Here is an 18,517-nt window from a genome sequence, read left to right as displayed (position 1 = left end):
GAGGACCTGCTCCATGATTTTTCCAGGGACTGAGGTGAGGCTGACTGGCCTGTAGTTCCCAGGATCCTTCTTCTTCCCTTTTTTAAAGATGGGCAGTACATTAGCCTTTTTCCAGTCATCTGGAACCTCCCCCAATCGCCATGAGTTTTCAAAGATAATGGCCAATGGCTCTGCAATCACATCCGCCAACTCCTTTAGCACTCTCGGATGCAACGCATCCGGCCCCATGGACTTGTGCTCGTCCAGCTTTTCTAAATAGTCCCGAACCACTTCTTTCTCCACAGAGGGCTGGTCACCTCCTCCCCATGCTGTGCTGCCCAGTGCAGTAGTCTGGGAGCTGACCTTGTTCATGAAGACAGAGGCAAAAAAAGCATTGAGTACATTAGCTTTTTCCACATCCTCTGTCACGAGGTTGCCTCCCTCATTCAGTAAGGGGCCCACACTTTCCTTGACTTTCTTCTTGTTACTAACATACCTGAAGAAACCCTTCTTGTTACTCTTGACATCTCTTGCTAGCTGCAGCTCCAGGTGCGATTTGGCCTTCCTGATTTCACTCCTGGATGCCCGAGCAATATTTTTATACTCATCCCTGGTCATTTGTCCAATCTTCCACTTCTTGTAAGCTTCTTTTTTGTATTTAAGAGCAGCAAGAATTTCACTGTTAAGCCAAGCTGGGCTACTTCCCCCACAGCAGCCCTCGCTTCCTCAAGCTCCGCTTCACCCTTACCTCAGGGCCTCCTTCCTTGTGCCTGATATGATGTGTACTACTCAGCCTCTCCAACAGCGCAACTTCCTCCCACAGCTCCTGACATGCACCCCCACCTGACTGACTGGGAGGCTTTTAACTAGTTTCAGGCAGCCCCTGACTGGCTTCAGGTATCCCAAGCAACCTAACCTTCTCCCTGCCTTCTGGAAAGTTCTTAATTGGCCCCAGGTGTCTTAATTGACCTGGAGCAGCTGCCATTTCACTTATCCTGGTACCAGGGATTTGTTTAGCCTGGAGCTAATATATCTATCTCCCACTACTTTTCTATAGCCATCTGGCCTTGCCCCGTCACAAATGGTTTGGTGTGAAAAGGACAAGTTTAAAGTATCAAAAGTAATTTCTTAAAGTTATTGTTTTAAATCTCTCTTAAGCCAGTTTGCTTGGACTTATCAAGGAGGGCCGGCATATAGCATTAGTCAGTTAAAATCCAAAAGGGGGTTCCTTGATGTCTCACTGAAGAGCGTAGACTCAACAAGATAACCTTCAATCATTTATATTAAAGAATAGAAGGAGAAGTCCAATCTTTGAAATGAAATCTCACTGCTTCTTCTTGCCCTCTTAACCCTGGAATAAGAGAGACTCCTTTCCACATGGCTGCACAGTTGCACTTCTGGATTCAGCTGCTTATTTGGGTGTTCAGTCAGCTCTTCTTGGCCTTCTGACCCAACCTGGACAGGAGGAGATGTTGTCCGCAGGGGTTCAGCAAGCTCTGGGGTCATAGGTGCCTACTCCATGGATGTTCTGGGGCTGGAGCACTCATGGAAAAAAAAAAAGGGTGCCCAGCACCCATCAGCCACAGCGGTTTGGCAGCACTGCTGCCGATCAGCTGTTTGGTGGCGCCCAGATGAGCTAATCAGGGGTGCCGCCAAACCTCTGTTCTGTGACACCACCAAACAGCTAATTTGCAGCCAGGTGGGAGGGTGGAGAGCAGCGAGCGGCGGGCAGGCGGGGACCTAGAGGAGAGGGAGGAGCGGGGCTGGGAAGAGGTGGAGCAAGGGCAGGGCCTTTAGGGGAGGGAGCAGAGTGGGGACAGGAAGAGGCAAAGCAAGTGCAAGGCCTCAGGGGAGGGGTCGGAGCCAGGGCAGGAAAATGCCGAGCGAGGGTGGGGCTTTGGGGGAAGGGGTGGTGTGGGGTAGGGGCCTCGGGGCAGAGCGGGGGTGGAGCACTCCTGGAGAAAACTAGACATCAGCACCTATGTCTGGGGTCACAGACGATGGGCAGTGGCCTCAGGGTTGTATGCTCTGTTAATTGAAGTTAGCGGGAAGGTTGCCACCCTGCAGATTCTATTGGCCATAATTGCGCTCAGCTTTCAGCTCCCAGTTTCTCTGCTACTTCCACCAGGATCCAGTAGATGGTGGTGCTGTATAACATATTTCTTCAGTGCTTCCTTTAGTTGGAGTATTTGAGTCATTTCATGAACTGTATGTTAGTATTTGCCCCAACTATGGGATCACCCCTTTTTAAGACATTTCTCTTAATATTCCAGCATTATACCCTGGTTAGGTGCTAATATCATTTCACATTCTTTTTTTCCTTCTTGTGCTGTACAATTCCTGTCGCTTCTACAGTGTAATAATTTACAAAGAAAACAAACAATACCCCTTAATGTCTTCTAAATCTAGCAGACACGCTCTGTATGTTCTTGGACTATACCTAATACTTTTCACATCACATCTTTCAAGCTTATTGTAAGATAGGAGACATGACATTGGAAGAATAAGACAGATTATTCATGAGGAGAGTTGTAATATTTATTAATTTATATTAATTAGTATTAATAAATTAATTAATACAATATTAATTAATTAATATTCCACTTTATGCATCCGATGAAGTGAGCTGTAGCTCACGAAAGCTTATGTTCAAATAGATTGGTTAGTCTCTAAGGTGCCACAAGTCGTCCTTTTCTTTTTGCGAATACAGACTAACACGGCTGCTACTCTGAAATCTGTTTCTATGGCCATTTGCCAAATTGGGCTAAGTGTTCAGCTTCTGGTTTCTCTGTTATTTCTATCAGTGTCCAGTAGATGGGTTGGTATATAACACATTTCTTCGATGCTTCCTTAGTTGGAGCATTTCAGTCATTTCATGGATTATATTTTACCGTATGTCTACACTTAAACCACTGCATCAGCACAGCTGCACCAAAGTAATTCTGTAGTGTTGACCTGACCTTAGCATCTGCCCCAACAATAAATTGGCATCCCCCATTTTTAAGACAATGTATGTACTACAGTTTATATCGTGTTAACTTATGTCCCTCAGGGGTGCGAATAAACCGTTCTCCTGCGTGACATAAGTTGCACTGACATAAGTGCTGTGTGGACAGCACTATGCTGGCAGGAGAGTTTCTCCCACTGACACAGCTATTGCCTCTCACGGATGTGATTTTATTATGTTGATGGGAGAGCTCTCTCCCATTGGGATAGAGACGTGGCAACCAGACGTGGTGCAGCTGCTTCTAGTGTAGACAAGCCCTCACACATTGCTCTTAATATTCCAGCATTATACCCTGGCTTGGTGCTGATATCATTCAAAATTCTTTTTTTCCTTCTAGTGCTGTACAATTCCTATCTCTTCTACAGTGCAACAATAATTTATATAGAAAGCAAACAAAATCTCTTGTCTTCTAAATCTAGCTCCATACATTCATAGAATCTCAGGGTTGGAAAGGACCTCAGGAGGTCATCTAGTCCAACCCCCTCCTCAAAGCAGGACCACTCCCCAATTTTTTCCCCATCTCTAAATGGCCCCCCTCAAGGATTGAGCTCACAACCCCAGGTTTAGCTGGCCAATGCTCAAACCACTGAGCTATCCCTCCCACCATACATTCTTGCACTATATCTAATACTTTTCACATCCCATCTTCCAGGCTTATCATAGGATAGGAGACATTACACTGGAAGAACAAGACTGATTATTCATAAGGAGAGTTGCAAATCTGATTCCCAAGGCAGACAAATGTACAATTTGGGATGGAGGCCAGATGGTTTGGATTTCTTGGGGTAACAGTTTGCTCCATTTGACCTTCAGTTTTCTGAGTCTCACAGCAAGCTATTTCTAACTTACGTTTTCTACACTTATCTCTGGTTCTTAGTTAACATATTTGAGCCAACAGAGTCCTCTGCACAGGGAAAAGGAAAGTTATTCTTATCTCTGGCCTGGCAGGGGTTCTCTTGGGGCTTTGTCTACACTGGACTTTCGTTGGTAAAACTTTTGTCATTCAGGGGTGTGGAAAAAAACCACACACCCTCGGACGACAAAATTTGTACTGACAAAAAGCACCAGCATGAACAGCTCTTTGTGGTCGGGAGAGCTCTCCTGCTGACAAAGCTACAGCCTCTCGTTGGGGGTGGGATTCTTTTGTCAGCGGGAGAGCTTTCTCCCGCCGACAAAGAGCGGCTACACTGCGCACCTTTTAGTGGCACGGCTGTAATGGTATAGCTGTGTCACTAAAAGGTGCGTAGTGTAGACATAGCCTTAGTTAGGCTAAGGGCTTGTCTACACTTCAGCGCTTAATGAAGAAGCTACCTACACCAACTGGAGAGCTTCTCCCGCTGGCTTGGGTACTCCACCTCCCCGAGAGGCGGTAGCAGTGTTGACGGGAGAAACTCTTCCATCGACATAGCGCTGTCCACAGCAGGAGTTCAGTCACTACAACTGTGTCTCTTGGGTTTGGATTTTCCACACTCCCAAGCGAGATAGTTATACCAGCATACATTTGTACTGTAGACCAGAGCTAAGAGAGGTGGAGGTTAACAGTATGATCTGGTCTCCCCTAGAGATTCACGTCAGTATAGCTACACCACTCAGGGCGAATCCACACCCCTGAGCGGCGCAGTTATACCAACCTAACCCCAGTGTAGACAGCGCTGTGTCTGTTGACATAGCTACCGTCTCTCGGAGAGGTGGATCCATTATGCCAGCTCAGCATAGGATTGTCTTCATTAAAGCTGTACAGACAGCAGCATTTTAAGTGTAGACCTCCCCTATGTAAACTATGGGAGACCTTTGAGACGTTAACAATAGTTAGAAGATTCCTTATCAGACATCTGAGCTTTCCTTTCCTGGGAACTGTGTATTTTAACTTTAGCTTAGTTAATACTTCCCAGACGAGATGTCCCACCTGTTGTGATGGGCCAATAAATTCTCATTGTCTTTAGCTTTGAGAAGAAGCTAAACGTTTCAAATAAGCATAAGGATAATTGTCACCAGCTAGTTAAAAGGACAGAGGGAGAAGAATTACATTCACTGTACAGTGTAAAAAGGAAAGGAGGACTTGTGGCACCTTACAGACTAACAAATTTATTAGAGCATAAGCTTTCGTGAGCTACAGCTCACTTCATGGGATGCAGTGAGCTGTAGCTCACGAAAGCTTATGCTCTAATAAATTTGTTAGTCCCTAAGGTGCTACAAGTCCTCCTTTCCTTTTTATGGATACAGACTAACACGGCTGCTACTCTGAAACTGTACAGTGTGTACACGTTAAAATATACTTTGAAAATGTATTAACTGCAGTTACCAGCTCTCTGAAGCAGGATCTCAGGGTCTACCTTTCTCTTCCACCTTCCATTCCCGGTCTCACAAAGTGTCGCATGCAATGCAATGAGTTAAATACCAGCCGGACAGGGATTCCACATGTAAATAGAGAGCACTAAAAATAGATAACAAACCAGATCCAGATTTCATTGAGCAACCTAATGGCAGCTGGGATGCTTGTTTATCGCTCACTCTTAGAAAATGCTACAGGACCTTTTAGTGCTATCTGAATAACTCTGAGACGGGTATTAAGGCCAGTCTGTTACCTTAATGGGTGCGCTGGGAAATGGTACTTAGTGCAGCATCCCTCCCTAGGACTGTCTGCAGAGTCATCACTGGGTATGAATCCAAGGGAGGGGAGGGACTTGGATGGGCATCTTTCTGGCCCAGAGTAGAAGCCACTACTGATGCTGTAGTGACATGCTGATATTTACTGGCTAGGCTATTAGCTGTGCCTGGAACTTGATCCTAAGAGAGGAGTGTTGCTTGTAAGGAGAAACCCTAGATTTTTAGCATGAAAATTATTTCTTAGGAAATGAAGGATCTGTTCTGCTCTCTGTATATTAAGTCTTTCCTCTCATCCCTGTTTTCATTGTTTGTCCTGGATTTTCTGCCTGGGAGGATTCCCTGCAGCGTTCCTTCTGTATTTCTAACCACAGTTCTTCATGTCCCTTTCAGAGTTAACCTGCCCCCCCAACAGCCACTATGAGCTCTGTGGACCTTCCTGCCCGGCCTCTTGTGCCCACCCAGCTGTGCCCTCCCGCTGCCGGACTGCATGTGAAGAAGGGTGCCAGTGTGACCCTGGCTTTGTGCGGAGTGGCACTGACTGTGTGCCTCCAGAGCAGTGCGGCTGCACCCACAATGGCAGATACCACCTGGCAGGGGAAAGCTTCTGGGAAGGAGAAAATTGCGGGAGATTGTGCAGATGTGACGGCTCCTCCCACGCTGTCCAGTGCTCCCGCTCTGCCTGTGCCCCTGGGGAATTCTGTGGCACTCGAAAGGGGGCTTATGGGTGCCATGAGCGAACCAACGGCATCTGCTGGGCTTCTGGTCTGCCCCATTACACTACGTTTGATGGGAAGCGATACAATTCCCAGGGCACCTGCAAATATGTGTTTGCTGAACTGTGTGGGGCATCAAAGTCCTTATCCTTCTTCAGAGTGGAAGTGAAGAACGGAAACCTGCCCCATGTTCCTGTGGCTGTGACCTCGGAGGTCTTTGTCCTTGTGAACAAGACTGAGATCCATCTGCAGAGAGGGCAGCACGGGACGGTCAAGGTAATTCCATGGGGCTAGTTCTCCCTGGGAAAGCACTTAATCAAAGAAATGAAATGGGGGGAAAAGTCATTTCCCAGTAGTTGTTGGTTTTTTCCCACTTTCCCGAATACACCAGTCAGTGCCTAACTTCCCTCTGAGCTGCGAAGGCTATCAAGGGCCGCACAAGCGGGGAGAGGCGCCCCTACACCGGCCCAGCCCAGCTGGAGCTGCCACAGCCAGGGAAAGTCACCCTTCCCCCAGCCCGGCCCAGCTGGAGTTGCCCTGGCAGGAGAGAGGAGCCCCTCCCCTGGCCTGGCCCCAAGCTGCTGCGCCGAGGGAGGGCTGGGGGGAGTCCTCTCTCCCCGCTGCAGCCTCAGGACAGCCTGCACCCCAAACCCTTCATCCCCGGCCTCACCCCCAGCTGTAGCCCTCACCACCCTGCACCCCAACCTCCTGCCCCAGCCCTGAGCCCCCTCCCACACTCCAAACCCCTTATCCCTGGCCCCATTGCAGAGCTCGCAACCCTACACCCCAACCCTCTGCCCTGGCCCTGAACCCCCTCCCAAACTCTGAACCCCTCGACTCCACCCCCACCACACATCACCTCCATATTGGTGCACATAAGAAAATTAATTCCGCACACGCATGTAAAAAATTAGAGGGAACAGTGCCATTATTTCCCCTACAGCAGTCTGTTCAGCACTTTGTGACGAAACCATAATGCCCAGGACAGGTTTAGGGTTAGCTCAGATCTCATGGGCACACTAATTATTGTTTGTGTGCGTGTTGTGCTGGATACAAGGTAATCTCAACCTATTCAGCTTCTCAAAGGAAAGGTTAAGCAGAGTCTTGATCGGGCCTGTAAGTAGATAGAAGAGACCCGGTTTTAGGAGCTCTTCAGCAAGCAGAGAAAGGAATAACAGCAGCTGAAAGTTGGAGTTAGAATAATTCAAATTGCAGACAAGAGGAAACGTTTTCACAGTGACTAATAGAAGTGGTTCACTCATCCTCACCTGGACTATTCAAATTGAGGTTGATGTCTTTTTACAAGGTGTCATGGAGTCTCAGGGTCTGCGTGATTGCCCCAGCCAGTATAGCCTCTTTGGATAGCACCCTTTGGAAATCCCCAGGACTGTGGGTTTAGCTTTTTCACAAGAAACAGCTGCGTGGCTTCCTGTGATCAGACTCCTTCTCAGAGAGCAAGGCAACCAGGAAAACATCTGCATTGGTGCAGGGCAGCCTTTTCAAAGCCAGGCACCATTTACTAGTCAACAGGCGTACAGCATCAGAGAGACATTAGGTCAACACGGAGAAGCAAACTTTCAGTCAGTGTCCATCAGTCCTGCTTCCCAGAGACTCCTCAAGTCTGTCTCCATCTCTGTTTCCTTGTCCCACTGGGAGCCTCCTTTGGGTATGCTCAGTTCTTTTGTTCTCCTGCTTGAGACTTTTAGACCCCTCCCCTACCGATAGTCGGGGTGGGGGGCAGGGGGAGAATTAACTTGCTCTGGGCCCTCAGTTGTTAGGTGTTAATGTCCCGGTCCTTGGCTCTTCCACTGTCAATGCAGGACCCTCTATTCATATGTGCTGCGCCCATTCAGTTCTTGATAGCACATCTGGATCCAACTCAGGCAGCCCACCTGACCCAAATAGCCCATCCCACCCCCTCCTCCATGGAAAGCAATTTAACTCCCATACACGGAATACAGGGAGGGGCTAAACTGAGATACAGATATGGATCATAAAAATATTACCAAAAATTCCCACATTCATCACATTGGATACTGGGCTCTCTGGTATCATTTATGTAGTAGAGAAGAATAATTCCCTCCACTGCAGGAATTACTGAGTGAAGGTTTCTGGCCTGGGTCATGCAAGGGACTCAAAGTAAATGACCAGAATGGTCCCTATCTATGACTGCATAAATTCCTGCATTGATCTCTTTGGTGCTATTTTCCCTCACTCAGATTGATGGGGTGACTCTGACTCTCCCGGTGCATCTCAAGAGAAGAGGAATCGTCGTTTATCAGGATGGGTTTCATACAATTGTGCAAGCCGACTCTGGTCTGAGTGTGAGCTACGACCTGGCCCACAGCCTCTTTGTCAGCCTCCCCCCTGAGTACCGAGGCCAGACCTGCGGGCTGTGCGTGAACCTCAATGGAGCGGCTGAGGATGATTTTGTGATGCAGAACGTCTCCCATGGGAAGGACACCTTCCACTTGGCTTTGGCTGGGAAGTCTGAGGATGTCCCTGGCTGTGACGATGGCTGCCCTGATTCCTGCCCTTTGTGTGAAGATGAGGAAAGTCTGGTGCAGTCCAAGTCCCGGTGCTGGGTGATCCAGGACCCTGATGGGCCGTTCTCCGCTTGCCACTCCCAGATTGACCCAGGCCACTATCTGTCTGATTGCATCTTTGACCTGTGTGTGTCAGGAGGGGAGAGCAGTGCCCTGTGCGAGTCCGTTCAGACCTACGCAGCCGCCTGTCAGAGAGCGAATGTCACCATCTCACCTTGGAGGAATGAGTCTTTCTGTGGTAAGGCAGCACTGTGTAACTGTGCTGTTGGACTGTGTGCTGGTGGTGGTCTGGCTTTCCTTACGTGATGCTCTGAGGTAAAATGATAGTCCGTCAACACTAGCAAAAGCTGCTCAACTCTGGCTGAAACCCAGGTCCTCATAATCATCTGCCAAAGGGATCCCAGACCCCGCAGAGAAACCATCCCCTCTGTCTTCTGTGGAAGGTTTTCCAGATCTACCCCGCACAAGGCATCCTGAGCACCGTAGAAGTGCCCAGTTCTCCTCATTATTCACAGTGGGAGTGCTGATCCTCTGGCATTAGGTCAAGAGAACCTGAATCCTAATTGTTCAGAAAAGCTAATAACCGGGGCTGGTGGAAAATGTTCCATCAAAACGAGTTAGAGATGGAAAATGGGGTTTTCACCAAAATGAAATTTTTCATGAAAAGTGTTTGGTTTCCACAGAACAATTTTTCATTTTAATTAAACAGAATATGTCAATTGAGAAACGCTGCTGGACCCCATATCTCCTGATGTACCGTTTCCAGGCAATCCATAATGCACTATTCCTCCCCTGCTCCCCGAAAGGGAAGGGAGTGCATTGTGGGTGATGTAGTCTGACCAATGAGCCCGACCAATAGTGGAGAATGGGAGCAGGAGGTACCTGACGTACAATTCCCATGAGGCACTGAAATATTTTTGAATTCCTGCCTAAAAAAAATTAGATTTTTCCACGGGAAGAAACCCCTTTTTTTCTTCCAGTTCTCTGGATAACTAATGCTCCTCAGAGAGACCGCCTGAAAAGCCCAGTCTGTGGAACAAATGGAGACAGACGGAGCTCAGACTTCCATCGTGTTGCTGGGGCTAGTGGCCTTCCTGTCGCTCACTGCTTTAAAAGATTATTTGTCATTTTACAACGTGATCGCCATCGTTGGGATCTTTCCCACTGTTTCAATTGGCAAGAGATTTGGTTTCAGAGTATCAGCCGTGTTAGTCTGTATTCGCAAAAAGAACAGGAGGACTTGTGGCACCTTAGAGGCTAACAAATTTATTAGAGCATAAGAGATTTGGTGTTTGTTATGCTTCTTCTAGTGGATAGAGTAGGGATCTGCCGTCTGCTGTTGGTGCAGTCTCTTTAGGGGTCCCAGCTTTCTCCTAAGTGGTCCCCTTCAATTTATCTGCAATTAGACCAGGCTATAAACCCTTACACTCAATTTAAGTTATCAGCCCAGGGCTTGCATGCTCCTTTTGTCTCCCTTCTGCTTTCTCAGAGGCAGCCTGGCTTGGGGCTGTTGCCCCTCTGCTAACCCAGGCCTCTCTGCCTCCCCTTCTCTCTCTGTTCCCATGCTTTAGAGCTGGGCTTGTTTTCTCGCTTGGTCCCAGCTGTGGGTACCTCGCATAGGCGGTGAGTTATATGGGCTCGTGGAGCCCTGGCACCAAGAATATTCAGAACTGGGGGCCTCGCTTCATCAGTATTTGGAGCTGGGTCTCTCCGCTGTCCCTGCCTGGAGTGGGCCCCCCCACGCTGGGTGAGGGGCAGCCCCATCCCCTACCCCCAGTGAGACTATGGTGCGGGGCATCAGGGGAGAGGAAGGGTCCCTCACCCAGAGCTCGCTGCTGCCGGCGGGGAGAGGAGAGGGGGGAAAGTCCTCTCTGACCCTAGCCCTGGGACAGCCTGTCTGTACCCCAAGCTCCTCATCCCTGGCCCTACCCTACCCCAGAGTCTGTGCCCCCAGCAACCCACCCTGAGCTCCAGCCCTGAGCCCCCTTCTGCACTGTGAACCACTCATCCCCAGCCCCACCCAAGAGCCCTCACCTGAGGGGAAAAACACAACTTAAATTTGGCAGTCAGTTTGGGGTATGATTGTGTTTAGCACAATATTTGATTATTTTATACCCTTTAAAGTATATAATTGGTTGTATACAGGTGTTATGAAGTGGGAATGTTCTTAATGTTTTCTCTGAATACTTTGTGGGTGCCTCAGTTTCCCCTATGCATTTCTTAAGGATCTAGGTGGTGGGATAAGGGTGTGTGATTGTTGCAGAGCCCTAGAGGGCCAGTGTGATGCTGTCTGCCACACCGTGTGCTTCCCACAGCGAGTCTGCTCGGGCGGGGCTCCTGGGGAAGCTAGAGGGCCCTGCACCCCAACTACACAGTCAGACGTGACTCTCAGCCAGCCAATAAAACAGAAGGAACACAGTCTAAAACAGAGGTCAATGGCAATTGGGATAAAATACAAGATGGTTTTACAGAAAGTAGATTGTGACAAACCAACCTGATCTCCTTCTTTGAGAAGGTAACAGATTTATTAGACAAAGGAATCGCAGTGGATCTAATTTACATTGATTTCAGTAAGGCATTTGATATGGTTCCACATGGGGAATTATTAGTGAAATTGGAAAAGATGGGGATCAATATGAAAACTGAAAGGTGGATAAGGAACTGGTTAAAGGGGAGACTACAGCGGGTCATACTGAAAGGTAAACTGTCAGCCTGGAGAGAGGTTACTAGTGGAGTCCCTCAAGGATCGGTTTTGTGACCAATCTTATTTAATCTTTTAATTACTGACCTTGGCACAAAAAGCAGGAATGTGCTAATAAAGTTTTCGGATGACACAAAGCTGGGAGGCATTGCCAATACAGAGAGGGACCGGGATATCATACAGGACGATCTGGATGATCTTGTAAACTGGAGTAATAGTAATAGGATGAAATTTAATAGTGAAAAGTGCAAGGTCACGCATTTAGGGATTAATAACCAGAATTTTTAGTTATAAGCTGGGGACTCATCAATTGGAAGTAACAGAGGAAGAGAAAGACCTAGGAGTATTGGTTGATCACAGGATAACTGTGAGCTGCCAATGTGATATGGCCGTGAAAAAAGCTAATGCGGTCTTGGGATGCATCAGGCGAGGTATTTCCAGTAGAGATAAGGAGGTGTTAGTACCATTATACAAGGCCCTGGTGAGACCTCATCTGGAATACTGTGTGCAGTTCTGGTCTCCCATGTTTAAGAAGGATGAATTCAAACTGGAACAAGTACAGAGAAGGGCTACTAGGATGATTCGAGGAATGGAAAAACTTTCTTATGAAAGGAGACTCAAAGAGCTTGGCTTGTTTAGCCTAACCAAAAGAAGGCTGAGGGGAGATATGATTGCTCTCTCTAAATGTATCAGAGGGATAAATACCAGGGAGGGAGAGGAATTATTTAAGCTTAGTACCAATGTGGACACAAGAACAAATGGATATAAACTGGCCATCAGGAAGTTTAGACTTGAAATTAGATGGAGGTTTCTAATCATCAGAGGAGTGAAGCTCTGGAACAGCCTTCCAAGGGGAGCAGTGGGGGCAAAAGACATATCTGGCTTCAGGATTAAGCTTGATAAATTTATGGAGGAGATGGTATGATGGGATAGCATAATTTAGGCAATTAATTGATCTCTGACCATTGGCAGTAAATATGTCCAATGGCCTGTGATGGGATGTTAGATGGGGTGGGATCTGAGTTACTAGAGAGAATTCTTTCCTGCGTGTCTGGCTGGTGAGTCTTGCCCACATGCTCAGGGTTTAGCTGATCGCCATATTTGGGGTCGGGAAGGAATTTTCCCCCAGGGCAGATTGGCAGAGGCCCTGGGGTTTTTTCGCTTTCCTCTGCAGCGTGGGGCAGGGGTCACTTGCTGGAGGATTCTCTGCACCTTGAAGTCTTTAAACCATGATTTGAGGACTTCAGTGGCTCAGACATAGGTTAGGGGTTTATTACAAGAATGGGTAGGTGAGATTCCATGGCCTGCGTTGTGCAGGAGGTCAGACTAGATGACCATAATGGTCCCTTCTGACCTTAAAGTCTATGAGTCTAGAATCACAACAGGTACAACAACATATAATATATTGAAGCAGGCAAGTGCTGCTTCTGACTTTCCGCTTTTAATTGACTCTTGTAATCTTGTGGCGCTGGCACGTGGTAGCTTCATTTTATCCCAGCACCCTCACCTCTTCCCACACACCCTCTCCTGCTCCCAAACTCCCTCCCAGAGCCTGCTCCCAAACTCTGTCCTAGAGCCTGCACCCCTCACCCCCTCCTGCACCCCCAGGCCCTGCCCCAGCCCAGAGTCTGCACCGAGCACCCAAACTCCCTCCCAGAGCCCAGCCTCTCAACCATCATACACCTCAATCCCCTGCCCCAACCCAGGGCCTGCACCCCAGACCTCCTCCTCCCAACCTAAACTCCCTCGCAGAATCTTAGGCAGGCGGGGAGCAGAGTTCGGAGGGGGCAGGCTCTGAGCATTCTGGGCACCACCAAAATTTCTACAAACCTGATGCCCCTGGGTGCCAGTGTCCATGACTGGGCAGTACTTTCAGCTGCAGAGGATGTGATCAGTCAGCTTCCCTGTAAGCAGGGAAGATGCTCCTCTCCGTTGTGCCTATGCTCTGTAAGGGGTTTGTCAACCCCATTACAGGATCATGCAAGTGTATCTAAGGTAGCCGATTAGCGGGGACTGTAGGGCACGGGTGCTAGAGGGACTCAGTCTTTTCCCTCTGTTGGGCGCTATGGTGTCTTGGGCCTGCTGGTCTCTGCAGAATGCACTGTCTAATCCTCTGGCCTTCTAAACAAGAGCGAAGCATTTTAAACTGAGGCTTAGTTAATCATCCAAGACGGGTGCCATGGGCTTGCTGCTCAGGGGGTCAAGGGCAATTTCAGTCCTCATGTATGTTTCCATTTTGTTGATACTAGAACTCCCTCCTCTTTCACAGACCCTGGGTGCCCAGTGAATAGCCACTACAAGCTGTGTGAGCATCCCTGCCAGGACCTGTGTGCCAGCTCCTGGCCTCAGCATCTGTGCAGCTCTCTGTGTTCTGAAGGGTGTTTCTGTAATGACGGGTACCTGTGGAGTGGGGAACAGTGTGTCCTGCCAGAGCACTGTGGCTGTGAGCACGACGGACACTACTACAGGGTGAGTTGCAACTTCCTTCTCTGGACAATGCTGAGGAAACATGGCTGTATGGGCAAGTACAGAAGCAAAACTCTTTTTTCCCACTCAAGGTGCAAAGAGTCTCCTTCCTATCTAACCCTCGAGCCCTGCAGCATATGTTTACACCTGAGGAGTCAAGCTCCTGTTTTCTTTCCCTCCCTATCTCTTTCTTTTTATTATTGTTGTTATTCTTTGTAGTCTGATAGCACCTAGGAGCCTACTCAAACAATAGGGCACCCTTGAAATAGACACAGAACAAAGAGATGGTCCCTGTCCAAAACAGTTTACAACTTATAGATAACGCAAGAGTCAACAAGTAGAGACAGACCAGGGAACACAAAGAAATAATCAGACAATTCTGTTTGCATAAGTGCCCTCCTGCCTAAGGATGTCTTCTGGACTCAGGGCATGTCCCAGAGTTAATGAGCCCTGATAAGTCTCCCATTTCCTTCTGTGTGTCTCCTACTCGAGTGGTTTGTTTTTGTGACATTTTGCTGATGATGACCATGGCCATTTCCTTCTCTCTCTCTCTCTTTCTCCATCCCAGGTTGGAGATTTTCTCTGGCTCGCTGATTGCACCCAAAGGTGCAGCTGTGACTCCTCTGCTACTTTCCGGTGTGTCCCTGCCAGCTGTAACCCCGGCCAGCAGTGTGCTGTGAAGGACGGGAAGTTGGGCTGCCAGAGCCAGCTGACCACCTGCACGGTGACAGGGGACCCTCACTACTTCACCTTCGATGGGGCGGTGGCCCATTTCCAGGGCACGTGCGCCTACGAGATCTCGCACACCTGCAACTCCTCCCTCGACTTCTCCTTCCGGGTGGTGGCCGCAAACAGGAATTTCCGGAATCCCCGGGTCTCCTTCATTTACCGAGTGGAACTTTGGCTCAGAACGGGCCATTTTCATTCCCATGTTGTTCTGGAGCGAGGCAAAGATGTCCTGGTGAGTTGAGCTCTTTGACCTATTATCAGAAAGGACAAAGAAGAAACAGCCACAACTATCCATCTCTCATAGGTGTTTATCTGGCTCCCATCACCATAGGATCTGAGCGCCTCATGTTCTTGAAATCATTTAACCTCACAACCCTCCTGTGAGGCAGGGAAGTATTATTATCCCCATTTCACAGATGGGGAAACTGAGGTGCAGATTCCAAGATCCTCTGTGATTTCTGTGGGAGTTAGGCACCTACATACCTTTGAGCGTCAGCACTAGAGAGACTAAGGTATTGCGGTGGCTAAAGATGCTCATAGCTGTCCAGGGGGGTTTTCAAAGCACCAAGGCACTTATGAAAACCCTATTAGTGTCTATCTGCTTCTTTAGGGGCTGACATACCTTTTGAAAATCTGGCCTTAAGGGACTTGCCCAAGGTCACACACTGTCTGTGGCAGACCCAGGACTTGAACCCTGGTCACCCAAGTTCCACACTAGCCTCCTATCAGCCAGCCTATTCAATTCCTACCCTACCACAAGGCAAATAATGGGAGATTATTCCGTTGGGATTGTCCTGAGAGCATCTCTCTCTCTAGCTATGTGCTGGGACTCACCTTTGATAAGTACCTGCCCCCTCCGGACTTATGGGACTTCAGCATCTGCTTTTTGTCAGCTTTGTGCCTGGACTCAGCACCTCCTCCCTGGGGAGAGGTCTTTTAACCTTGGTGATTTACAAAGGCATGAGGTGGCCCTGTGCTTCCTGGTGCAGATTGTCTGCATTGGGGGGCGGCGGGGGTGTCACAGCATGGCTGGGGAGAGCAGGCTCTGGAGATGCTGCCCCATCCCAGCGCGTACAGGCAGGCAGGGGTGTGGAATGGGTGTAGCCTTGACATCGCACCCAGCACACTGGCCAGAAGAGCTAAATTATACAGAGAGACGACGGGTATAACTGACAGCGGATTGCTTCCCCCTTTGCTCCCGGCAGCAGATCAGTTGTGCCCTGAGAGTCACCAGCCACTGCTTGGTCAGTCCCCACCCTGGCCTAGCTGCCTTACTCTGGCCAGATTCTGAGATTCGGTCCTTGTAAAAAGTTGGGTAAAAGTACCCAAACTTTGTCTGCTGCTTGCCTCTTATTGCGTCGTGTTGAGATCTATATTTTTATAGCTCTAGCTCAGGGGTCAGCAACCTATGGCACTAGTGCCAAAGGCGGCACGCGAGCTGATCTTCAGTGGCACTCTGCTGCCGGTCTGGGGTTCTGTCTGCTGTACCCCCGCTCAGCCTGCTGCCGGACTGGGGTCCCATCTGCCGGCCCCGCTCAGCCTGCTGCCGGTCTGGGGTTCTGGCCACCAGCCCTGCTCAGCCCACTGCCGGTCTGGGGTTCTCTCTGTTGTACCCCCACTCAGCCCACTGCTGGTCTGGGGTCCCGTCCTCTGGCACCACTCAGCCCACTGCCGGTCTGGGGTTCTGTCTGCTGTACCCCTGCTCAGCCCGCTGCCGGTCTGGGGTCCTGTCTGCTGGCCCCGCTCAGCCCGCTGCCGGTCTGGGGTTCTGGCCACCGGCCCTGCTCAGCCCGCTGCCGGCCTGATATACCAGCCGCTGGCCCCCCTCAGCTTGCTTCTGTTCTGGAGTTCTGGCTGCTGGCCCCTTGCCAGCTGGGGTCCCAGCCGCCAGCCCCGCTCAGCCTGCTGCCTGCCTGGGAACACTGGAAAACTCAGCAAGGAAAAGCAAGGGCAAGGATCACACTAAACTGATAAGATCTGCATTTTAATTTAATTTTAAATGAATCTTCTTAAACATTTTAAAAACCTTATTTACTTTACGTACAATAATAGTTTAGTTATATAATATAGACTTAAAGAGAGAGAGCCCTTCTAAAAACATTACAGTGTATGACTGGCTCGTGAAAACTTAAATTACAGTGAATAACTGAAGACTCGGCACATGACTTCTGAAAGGTTGCCAGCCCCTGAGCTAGCTCCTCAGATACCATGGCTGCCACTGTACAGCTGCTTCCATGCAGTTTTATGGCTGGAAATATTCTTTATGGTGTGGCCATGGAAAATCCCCTCTGTCATCCCTTGGGAATAGTTCTGTTACCTACTCAGGAGGATACACCCCAGTCCCAGCCCACCTCCCTTCCTGTTTCAGGTTGACGGGACAAAGACGCCTTTACCGGCCCAGCTGGGACCTGTGGCCAACATCACCAGGGTGAAAAACATGGTGACTCTGAAAGCAGGTGCCAATGTGGAGATCCAGTTTAACGGCCGCCATGCCTTGTTTGTCCGTGTGGGCCCAGAGTATCGGGAGCAGCTGTGCGGGATGTGTGGGAACTTCAATGGGGATCGCTGGGATGATCTAATCCTGCCCAATGGGGAGAGAGCTTCGAACAACGCAGAGTTTGGGAATGCCTGGACCTCTGACATCAACCCACCAAGGTGTGTGTGTTATCTATTGATCTTCCCTTCTTTGTCGGTGAATGCCTGTCTCCATGGCCACGTGCGTTCTTCTCCCTACACTCTGTTGCTCTAGTCTATCGCCTCTTTCTCTGTTCAGTATATTGTCATGGCAGCATCTCCCCTTCCATTCCCACCATAGAACAATGCCTTTTCCAATAAATTATTGATCTCTGTTTGTTTGTACTCTACTCATTGTTCTTTTCTCAGAGAGAAAATATCTTTACCTGACCAAGGTGTAAAGCATCCCTATGGAAGCTGAGAAGGTTAAATGTTACCCTGGAAAAGTCCAGAAAAGGGCAAAGAAAATGATTAGGGCTGTTTTCAAATGAGGGGAGATTGAAAAACAGGGATTGTTCCACTTAGAAAAGAGATGGGTAAAGGGGCATTTGAAAATCATGAATGGTGTGGCGAAAACAAATGGGGGAGTGTTATTTATCCCTTCCCATAACACAAGAACTAGGGCTCACCTGATGAAATTAAGATGTCAGGTTTAAAAAAAAAAAAGGAACTCCTCTTTCACACAGCACGCAGGGGTTGTTGTGAAGGCCAGAAGTATTACCAGACTGGAAAAAGAATTAGATAAATTCTTGGAGGATAAGTCAGTGAGTTAAAGAAGTACGGGCTGGATGAATGGACTATAAGGTGGACAGAAAGCTGGCTAGATTGTCGGGCTCAACGGGTAGTGATCAACGGCTCCATGTCTAGTTGGCAGCTGGTATCAAGCGGAGTGCCCCAGGGGTCGGTCCTGGGGCTCGTTTTGTTCAATATCTTCATTAATGATCTGGAGGATGGCGTGGATTGCACCCTCAGCAAGTTCACGGATGACACTAAGCTGGGGGGAGAGGTAGATACGCTGGAGGGTAGGGATAGGATAGAGAGGGCCCTAGACAAATTGGAGGATTGGGCCAAAAGAAATCTGATGAGGTTCAACAAGGACAAGTGCTGAGTCCTGCACTTAGGACAGAAGAATCCCATGCACCGCTACAGGTTGGGGACCGACTGGCTAAGCAGCAGTTCTGCAGAAAAGGACCTGCGGATTACAGTGGACGAGAAGTGGATATGAGTCAACAGTGTGCCCTTATTGCCAAGAAGG

General features: G+C 48.9%; 1 protein-coding gene across 1 annotated transcript in view; it reads left to right on the top strand.

Annotated features, from left to right (window-relative positions):
• LOC141977514 (IgGFc-binding protein-like) overlaps positions 1-18,517 on the top strand; it is a 32,115-nt gene that overhangs the window by 6,146 nt on the left and 7,452 nt on the right. The window contains exons 3-7 of the mRNA XM_074939032.1: positions 5,984-6,582; positions 8,526-9,090; positions 13,823-14,022; positions 14,588-14,980; positions 17,117-17,403. Of these exons, the coding sequence (XP_074795133.1) occupies positions 5,984-6,582; positions 8,526-9,090; positions 13,823-14,022; positions 14,588-14,980; positions 17,117-17,403 (2,044 nt within the window). The remainder of the gene's footprint in view (positions 1-5,983; positions 6,583-8,525; positions 9,091-13,822; positions 14,023-14,587; positions 14,981-17,116; positions 17,404-18,517) is intronic.

This window comes from Natator depressus, chromosome 24, assembly GCF_965152275.1.
Source record: "Natator depressus isolate rNatDep1 chromosome 24, rNatDep2.hap1, whole genome shotgun sequence".
In the NCBI taxonomy this organism is placed as follows: domain Eukaryota; kingdom Metazoa; phylum Chordata; order Testudines; family Cheloniidae; genus Natator; species Natator depressus.
The sequence above is the reverse complement of the archived record's forward strand: the minus strand, read 5'-3'. Positions and strand labels throughout refer to the sequence as shown.